Genomic DNA, 8,902 nt, shown 5'->3' with positions numbered 1-8,902 from the left:
TTAAAGTGAAATTGGTCAACCATGGAAACCTCAGCAACCGACAGAGCCCATACAAACCTTTGCTTTCCTATTCAAAGAATTGTTAACCAGCTTCCCACATGTTCAATCTAAACAGTTTATTTGTTTCCTGGGCCCTGTGTGAAGGGCCAAATTATTAACTTTTGGGCTATTTTTACCATTCTTTGGGAAAAGGAAGGTGCAACACATAGTCTTTACATAAAATTATAGCTCCTGTTTCCTGTCAGTTCATTTCTAACTCAGAAAATTTCTGTGGATGAAAAAACAAAGCAACTTATTGCACAGAACTGCCCTTGCCTTCAGCTGCAGCCCCATTTGCATGTGTGCCGAGCAGCATGAGGAAAATGTTCTCCAAGGTTTCCTGCTGTGAGCAGTAGACTCAGCATCTCAACTGGCCTCTGCATTTTGATGACTCTGTTACAGGAGGCTTTTTCTCCTGACAGACTTTGAATGCACATAAAGCTCAGTTTCGGTCTCAAGTTCCTGCATCAGCCCAGAATTAAATTGGAAGAGATAGGTGACCAAGCATGTCTGTGTGTTTAAAAGAAAAGTATTACTTAGAAGATCTCAAAAAGATGTGAAAGGAAACAAAATATAAATGGTCTTCTGTAATTTCTGAGCAGATTTAAGGATGAATGCCAGTAGCCAGGAGTAAAAAGTACCTTTCTCTCCCAAGATCTTAGGTATGGTAATGACATTATCAACAAGCTAATTGTACCATTACTGAATGCCACCCTGAGTGTGTCTGCTTGGGTGAGAAGTAGTATAGCTCACATTTCTACCTTTTCTTCACATACTTTTCCCTGCAGAAAATCCTGTTATGAATCTGTCAGCCTGTTAGCTTTTGCTCTCCTTTTGCTAAGCTGAAGAAGGAAAAAATACATGCTGCTATGGCAAACAACAGACAGGGGGGAAAGAATCAAAGGAGATGAATGAGGTTCCATCACAGTAGAAAATTTAAGAAAAGGTTAGAGATGACATTAAATGAGCATGGTGTGTAGCCTAAAGTAACCTTGTAAACTTCAGGGAACCAGACCAGGTACTCCAACTTGCCTCTGATGTCTTCCAATTATTTACCATCAGCCCATACAGAAAATTTCTACTGATAGGGATAGAACCTCAAGATGGATCTCAGAAAATGGGTGCAACAAAGTGACTCTAGGATGCAACCCTTTAAAATGTTTTATTCCTGAAGCACATCATCATCTTGGATCCCAGTCTTGACCTTAGCTTGTGCTTATGTTATACATTAAAATTCCCCTAAATTTCTTTGGAATGTGATCCTGACATGTAAGCCTAAATATTAGTGAGTTTGACATGATGTAGGCTAGCTCAAGTAGCTTAGAAATCACTTAAGGTTTGGAGGAGAAGTTATTTTTAGTGACTGTAAATTAGAAATATAAATATATGACATACTGAAACCCTAGTAATGAAATTGTGCTGCATAACTAAATTTCCTTCTCAGATGAATTCTACAACACCATAAACACATGCCATTGCTAATAGCAACTTACAATAGAAAACATCAAGAATTATCTACTTATAGTGTAATTTCAGTTCTCAACTAGTTATTCATTTCATGGTTTACTTGGTTAAACTATGATATTTTGTTATGCTACCTGTATGATGTTTGATTCAGTCTCTTAGTAGTTATTTGAATGTGGTGGGAATAGTGATCTCTTTGATTGTCAGTATGCTCTTTCACCTACTAAATAAGCAGGGAATTAAACAAAACTAGCATCTTGATCTTTACACCTGCATTTCTGTGCCTGCTGCTAAAATAGTTATAAACCAGCTATCATCCTAAATGAATTTTATTCTACACCTTTGCTCTCTAGTTCATTAGTTTTTTTAAATAGTGTTTGAAAAATTCAGCTTAAACTACATGCAAATCCTTCTAAACCGGGCCCTTTATATACACACATCCCCTTTTATGTGAACAGTACTTTGTTAATGGCTCCATAATTAAGAGCGTTTACATTTTAAAAACTTCAGTTTTTAATTGGCTGAATATTAATCACAGATCACTTTCAGTTCTGTTGTGATATGCAAATTATTAATGTCTCAGCTGCATTTGTTTTCAGGTATCAGTCTAACCACATAGTGCAAAATAACATTCTGCAATTATGTCAATTTGATGCAGCCAGCCTTTGGAGCAAGCTATTTATTTCATTTCAGTAAATGAAGAAAGCAGTTGCTGTTTTCCATTCCCTCACGTTTATTGCCCAGAACCAGCACTCACAACCGGTATGTGTACAGCACATAAACAGTTTTCTAACTGGATCACTTTAGCATTCATGGTAAAGGACAAACAGTTGAACTCCCCTTGCAAGATTTCATTTGGTTAACTGACTCTTCTGCTTTGAAATGAGATGTCACCTGGTTTGGGGGTATTCATTACCATTTTAAAGTGTATTATGAAAGGTAGAGTCAATAGGAGTTGTTAATTAGCAGAATCTGTTTAGCACCAGTGCATAACATTTGAGGAATTCTTTTCCATCAGACTGCAGCTGTTACCTAAGCAGAGAAGGAATTTCACCTAACCACAAAGAATGAGATAGACAAATAGCGGCGTTGTCTTAAGAACGGCTCGGGTACGTCTCCTCGCAGCGATTTCGCTCCATAATTGCAATTCACATTAAATGCAGCAAATGTTACCATCCTGCCCACTCAGTTTCCACCTCTACTTTTGTTTCAAGCCGGGAGGGGAGATCGCCGGAGAAGAGCAGGGGGAGTCCTTTCTCGCCTTCTCTCTCCTTCCCCCGCTCGGCTCTCGCAGCCGCGCTGCCCTGCGGATCCTCGGGCGCGGGGGCCGCGCTGGCCCCGTCCCGGCCGCGGGCTGCACTTGTGGCTGCCTTGCCCGCCCATGGCAGCCCCGCGGAGCCCAGCGCGGCCCCGCCGCTCCCGTCGCCCCGGGGGGCTCCTCCCGCCCCGCACGCCCCGCCTGGGCTCCGCGGGGGCGCAGCGCGACGGCTCCGCGGGAAAGGTACCGGCGGCGCGGCGCCTCCGGGCTGCGGGAGAGGCTCCGGCCGTGGCGATGCGCCGGGATTGCTCCCCCGGAGCGGCGTCTCCCTGCCCGCCGGAGCAGCGCTCGGTGCGTGCGTGTGCGTGTGTGTGTGTGTGTGTGTGTGTGCGGGTGTGCGTGTGGCGAAGGGGAGGGGGCTCCCTGCGTGCAGGGGGTGGGCGAGAGCAGTGCGATGGGAGCGGGTGCCCGTGTGCAGAGGGATCCTCTCCCCGCATGTGTGCGGGGGACCGCGGTGGCGGGGCAGGGCTCAGCCGGGCGGCTGCTGCATGCGGCGGAGCCCGCGGGGTTCCGCAGCGCCGGGCTTGCCCTCGCTCCGCGCGGCCGGGGGTGCTCGCCCCGGCGGGCGCCCGGCTGCCCCCGCCGCCCGCTGCGTGCGCGGAGCCGCCGGAGCGCGGACCTCGCGGGGAGAGCGGCGGAGCGCAGCCGAGCGGAGCCGCGGTGACCCCGGGCGCCGAGGTAGGGACGGTGCCGGGCTGGCCGCGGAGCTGCCGGGAGCATCACCGAGGGCGGTGGGCGCCCGCCGGGCGTGTGAGTGCGAGCGGGGGTGGGGGCACGGCGGGGCCGCCTGTACGTTGGCGTTTTAATTTCTTTTAATTATTCCGAAGGTTTTGTTTTCATTGCTGTAATAATTACTGGTGCTGTTTAAAGACGGCGAGGGGTGGGGTGGGGGGGGGGGGGGGGGGAATACACGACGAGGCGACAGTGGCTTCCTGCCGGAGCCTCTCTGCCATCGCGCTCGCCTCTCCCTGCAGCCGGCCGCCTCCCGGAGCCCCGGCCAGCGGCACCAGGCGCAGCGCTGCCCTCTCCCATCCTTCTCGGGAGAGCGGGCGAGCGGAGGGACCGGGGCCGGGCGGCCCGGAGAAGCCGCTGGAGGTGTGGGAGGGATGGGGGGGGGGGGGCAGGATCTGCGCAGTGGGGCCGGGGAAGGGGGTGTGTGGATCTGCTGCGGGCTGGACTTTGCAAAGGTACCGGGGCGGGGGGGGTTGGTGCGTTCAGCGGCGGGAGCACGGTCGTGCCTTGTTGCGAAGGGACGGTGCAGGGGATGCGGGGCTGCTCCGCCGCTCCGTGCCCGCTCCCAGCCGGGATGTGTGCGCCGTGCGAGCGCGCCCGTGCCCCTGCCGCCCTCCCCCGCCGGGAGCCAGAGGGCGACGGGGTGCCCACGGCAGAGGGGAGACGGCACCAGCCGAGCCGGATGCGGCAAAAATTGCGGTAGTGCCGGCACTGCTGGCCGGGCTCGCCGCCCCGCGCAGCGCCCGCAGCCTGCCCGCTGGGCACCGGCCGGGGCCCCGGGGCTGAGGAAGAAGAGAGGGCTCGAGCGTGGGCGAGGCAGGGATACGGGAGGACGGCGCCTGCCAGGGGGAGGGAGATGGAGCGGCGGGGGCGCGGGGGCACCGGTCCGCCCCTGGGGGCGCGCTCGCCGGGGTCGGGAGCCCGCGGGCATCGGCAGCCGCTGCTCCGCTCCCCCTTCTCCCTGTGCTCCCGATAAGCGGCCTCCTTGACCCCTTCAGCCATCCCTTCCTCTCATCCTTCCTTGTCTCCTCTGTGCATTCCCTCTCCCTCTTGTCCTTCTGTCCTGCGGTCTTTCCTGCTCTGCCCTCCCTTCCAGGTCCCCCTGCACATCGTCCCCTCGTGTCTCCTTCCAGCGCGGTTCTCCTCCCTCCAGCTGGCTTCTGCTTTTCTCTACTTTTCGTTCTGGCTCCCTCCTGCCAACTCAGTGGCTTCCCACAGCAGGAAATGAAAGGGACAAGTTGGGAAATGGGGGTAATGGGAAGATGGGATGTGTGTGTGTGTGTGTGTGCAAAGTATTGATTATTGACTGATTTGTTAAAAAAAAAGGGGAAAAAAGATACCTTATAACTCAGAGGAAATGCTGTGACTCGAGTTCTTCTGCGTAAAAAATGGCAGCTCAGCTGGCCTGACTATATGCAAAGGGTTCTTATCAGTGCAGGAATAAGAGAAAATTACATAATGTTTTAGGGAAAAAAAAATAGTTCTCAGGTTTCAATAGTGTTAGGCTGGCGAATTGTGACTTTGTTTTGCCCTGCAAGTCAGTGTATGGTTATTCCTGGGGATGGGGCTGTGTGCTTGTGCATGCTTCTTCCATGTCTGTGTGCTTCCACTGGTCACCCAGAGCTGATGTTGTTCTGTGGACAGTTGTATTTCTGCCGTCAGTTTACCACCTACTTATTTAAACTAGGTATCAGAAGTGACAGAAACAATGTGTGTGCGTGCCTGTGTAGCCCTTGAGTGAATATCTTTATCAGAGTGATGTGTCTGTATGTGTTGATGCTTTAGATGCATATACTGAGCATTGGCATTACTTTTTGTGTCAGCATCTCCATCCTTTCTGTATTGTGCTATCCCAGCCCAGATGTTTGGGCATGCATAACATCAGCATTTGTGTTTAATATCCCTGAAATGCACAGCAACATATGAGCAGTGCAGGATTGAGGAGAGTAAATATGCATAAAATTGGAATCTCCTTTGGTTATTTTGCTTTGTTAGTTATGCATGCTTGGCATGTACAAGAGATAGAAATACATTTGACAGACCTGAGAGTTATTTGTGTTTGTCTACAGAAATTTACATTCTGTGTTTGAAATCATCCTAGCTCCTGTGCATTTGTTTGGTTGTTAAAGTCTTCCATGTTATTTTGAATTCAGTTCTTGTAGTTTATCTATAATCCTTGGCAGGTACAGTAGCTCAGTGGTATACAATTTTTAACCCAAATGACGTTTTGGAACAATGTCAACTGAAAAACATTTTCCTTTTTTCTTTCCTTCTTTCTTCTTCAGATTCTTTATCTTTGTTCAGGAGCCTAAGGTTGCTTGCTGATCATAAGAAGATGATTCTGTGGCTCTTTCTGGTTCTGTCATCTCCAGTTTCTTCTACAACTGCAGATGCTGATATATCTGTGGAAATTTGCAATGTTTGCTCCTGTGTGTCAGTTGAGAATGTACTCTATGTCAACTGTGAGAAGGTTGCAGTCTACAGACCAAATCAGCTTAAACCACCATGGTCTAATTTTTACCACCTCAACTTTCAAAACAACCTGCTAATTATTCTGTATCCAAATTCCTTTCTTAATTTTACACATGCAGTGTCCTTGCAACTGGGTAATAATAAGTTACAGAACATTGAGGGAGGGGCCTTTATGGGTCTTAGTGCATTAAAGCAGTTGCACTTGAACAACAACGAATTAAAGATTCTCCGGGCTGACACCTTCCTTGGCATAGAGAACTTGGAGTATCTCCAAGCTGACTACAATTTAATCAAGTTTATTGAACGGGGAGCCTTCAATAAGCTTCACAAGCTGAAAGTCCTGATACTTAATGACAATCTGATTTCATTCCTTCCCGATAATATTTTTCGATTTGCTTCTCTAACCCATCTGGATATACGGGGGAATCGAATACAGAAGCTTCCATACATTGGAGTTCTGGAGCACATCGGGCGAATAGTTGAACTGCAGCTGGAAGACAACCCCTGGAATTGTACTTGTGATTTGTTGCCTTTGAAAGCGTGGCTGGAGAACATGCCCTATAACATCTACATTGGAGAGGCTATCTGTGAAACACCCAGTGACTTGTATGGAAGGCTGCTGAAAGAAACCAATAAGCAGGAGCTGTGCTCCATGGGGACAGGGAGTGATTTTGACGTGCGCATCCTGCCTCCCTCGCAGCTGGAGCCCGGTTACAGCACACCCAACGGCCACACCACTCAAACATCAGTGCACAGATTAGTCACAAAGCCGCCAAAAACTACAAATCCTTCGAAGATCTCGGGGATAGTAGCAGGCAAAGCTCTGTCTAATCGCAATCTCAGTCAGATCGTATCTTACCAGACCAGGGTGCCTCCTCTAACTCCTTGTCCAGTCCCTTGTGTTTGCAAAACTCATCCTTCAGACTTGGGATTAAGTGTAAATTGCCAAGAAAGAAATATAGAATCAATGGCTGAACTAGTACCAAAACCTTTAAATGCCAAGAAACTGCATGTAAATGGCAACTATATTAAGGATGTGGATACTACAGATTTCGCTGAGTTTGAGGGACTGGATTTACTCCATTTAGGCAGCAATCGGATTTCAGTGATCAAAGGAGATGTTTTCCGCAACCTTACAAATTTACGGAGATTGTATCTCAATGGCAATCAGATAGAGCGTCTGAGCCCAGAAATGTTTGCTGGCCTCCACAACTTGCAGTATCTGTATTTGGAATACAATGTTATCAAAGAAATCCTAGCAGGCACCTTTGACTTAATGCCAAATTTGCAGTTGCTCTACCTGAACAACAATCTTCTGCGAAGCTTGCCAGCGTATATTTTTGCTGGTGCACCACTTGCTAGACTGAATCTGAGGAACAATCACTTCATGTATTTACCTGTAAGTGGTGTTCTTGATCAGCTAAAATCTCTTACACAAATAGATTTGGAAGGTAATCCATGGGACTGCACTTGTGATTTAGTTGCTTTAAAACTGTGGCTTGAAAAGCTAAATGACGGTATTGTGGTGAAGGAATTGAGATGTGAAACACCTGTGCAGTTTGCTAACATAGAACTTAAGTCTCTGAAAAATGAGATTCTCTGCCCTAAACTTTTAAACAAGCCATCTGCTCTGTTCACTAGTCCTATGCCTGCTGTTATTTTTACAACACCACCGGGACCAGTCCGGAGTCCTCCTGGTGGCCCAGTTCCATTGTCCATCCTAATCTTAAGCATATTGGTTGTGCTGATTTTAACAGTGTTTGTTGCTTTTTGTCTTCTTGTTTTTGTGCTTCGGCGCAACAAAAAACCAACTGTAAAGCATGAAGGGATTGGAAACCAAGAGTGCAGTTCTATGCAACTGCAGCTAAGAAAGCATGATCACAAGTCAAACAAAAAAGATGGACTGGGTGCAGAGGCCTTCATTCCTCAAACCATTGAGCAGATGAGCAAAAGTCATACCTGTGGCTTGAAAGAGTCTGAAACAGGCTTCACGTTTGCTGACCCACCAGGGCAAAAAGTCATTCTGAGAAATATGAATGACAAGGAGAAAGATTTATTGCATGTGGATACCAGAAAAAGACTTAGCACAATCGATGAACTGGATGAGTTATTCCCTGGAAGGGATTCCAATGTATTTATTCAAAATTTTCTTGAAAGTAAAAAAGAATACAACAGCATAGGGGTCAGTGGCTTTGAAATACGTTACCCAGAGAAACTGCAAGACAAAAAAAACAAGAAATCTCTAATAGGTGGTAATCATAGTAAAATTGTAGTAGAACAAAGGAAAAGTGAATATTTTGAACTAAAAGCTAAACTTCAAGGTTCACCTGACTACCTACAAGTCCTTGAAGAACAAACAGCTTTGAATAAAATATAGGTCATACAATCTTATTGCCTACAGAGGACATTTATTTAATGATGAAAGTGCCTTTTGTTGACTTTTAACTTCCAAATACTATATTATATTGATAGGCATAGAGGCAGGTGTATCCAAGGGTGTCTGATAACTGTAGCTGCATATGATTTGTCAAGTAGAGGAGAATTTCCTTAATGGGTTTTACTCCATAAAGCTCATGCCCTGTGGAATCCTGTAGGGATACTGCAAACTCTATTGCCAAAGGGATGCTTTATACACGTTACACTGAATTTAACCTCAAGAGGCATATATGTTTTGTATCTTAAATGCAAACCATCGTCTCCTTGTGATTTGTTAGAACAAACACAAGAAACCTGGTACTGATATTTGTACTTCAGCTGGGTCCTTCATCCTGCACGTGGATTTAAGTTGGTGGAACTGGAGTAATCCTTTGATTTGTGGTGTTCTAATGGCACTGTTTAAAGCTTATCTGGAAAGTAACGAGCATGCAAAGAGAGAAC

At 47.2% G+C, this 8,902-nt stretch overlaps 1 protein-coding gene across 1 annotated transcript; it reads left to right on the top strand.

Moving 5' to 3' along the window:
- Positions 1-3,256: 3,256 nt before the first annotated feature.
- SLITRK4 (SLIT and NTRK like family member 4) lies at positions 3,257-8,402 on the top strand (the record flags this gene model as incomplete). Its single annotated transcript, XM_082289703.1, has 2 exons — positions 3,257-3,499; positions 5,839-8,402. Exons 1-2 carry the CDS (start codon positions 3,310-3,312, stop codon positions 8,400-8,402), a joined length of 2,754 nt encoding a protein of 917 aa, XP_082145829.1. The 5' UTR covers positions 3,257-3,309.
- Positions 8,403-8,902: the final 500 nt, after the last annotated feature.

The sequence above is a fragment of the Coloeus monedula genome (assembly GCF_965178545.1).
Source record: "Coloeus monedula genome assembly, chromosome: 12".
NCBI lineage: Eukaryota > Metazoa > Chordata > Aves > Passeriformes > Corvidae > Coloeus > Coloeus monedula.
The sequence above is the reverse complement of the archived record's forward strand: the minus strand, read 5'-3'. Positions and strand labels throughout refer to the sequence as shown.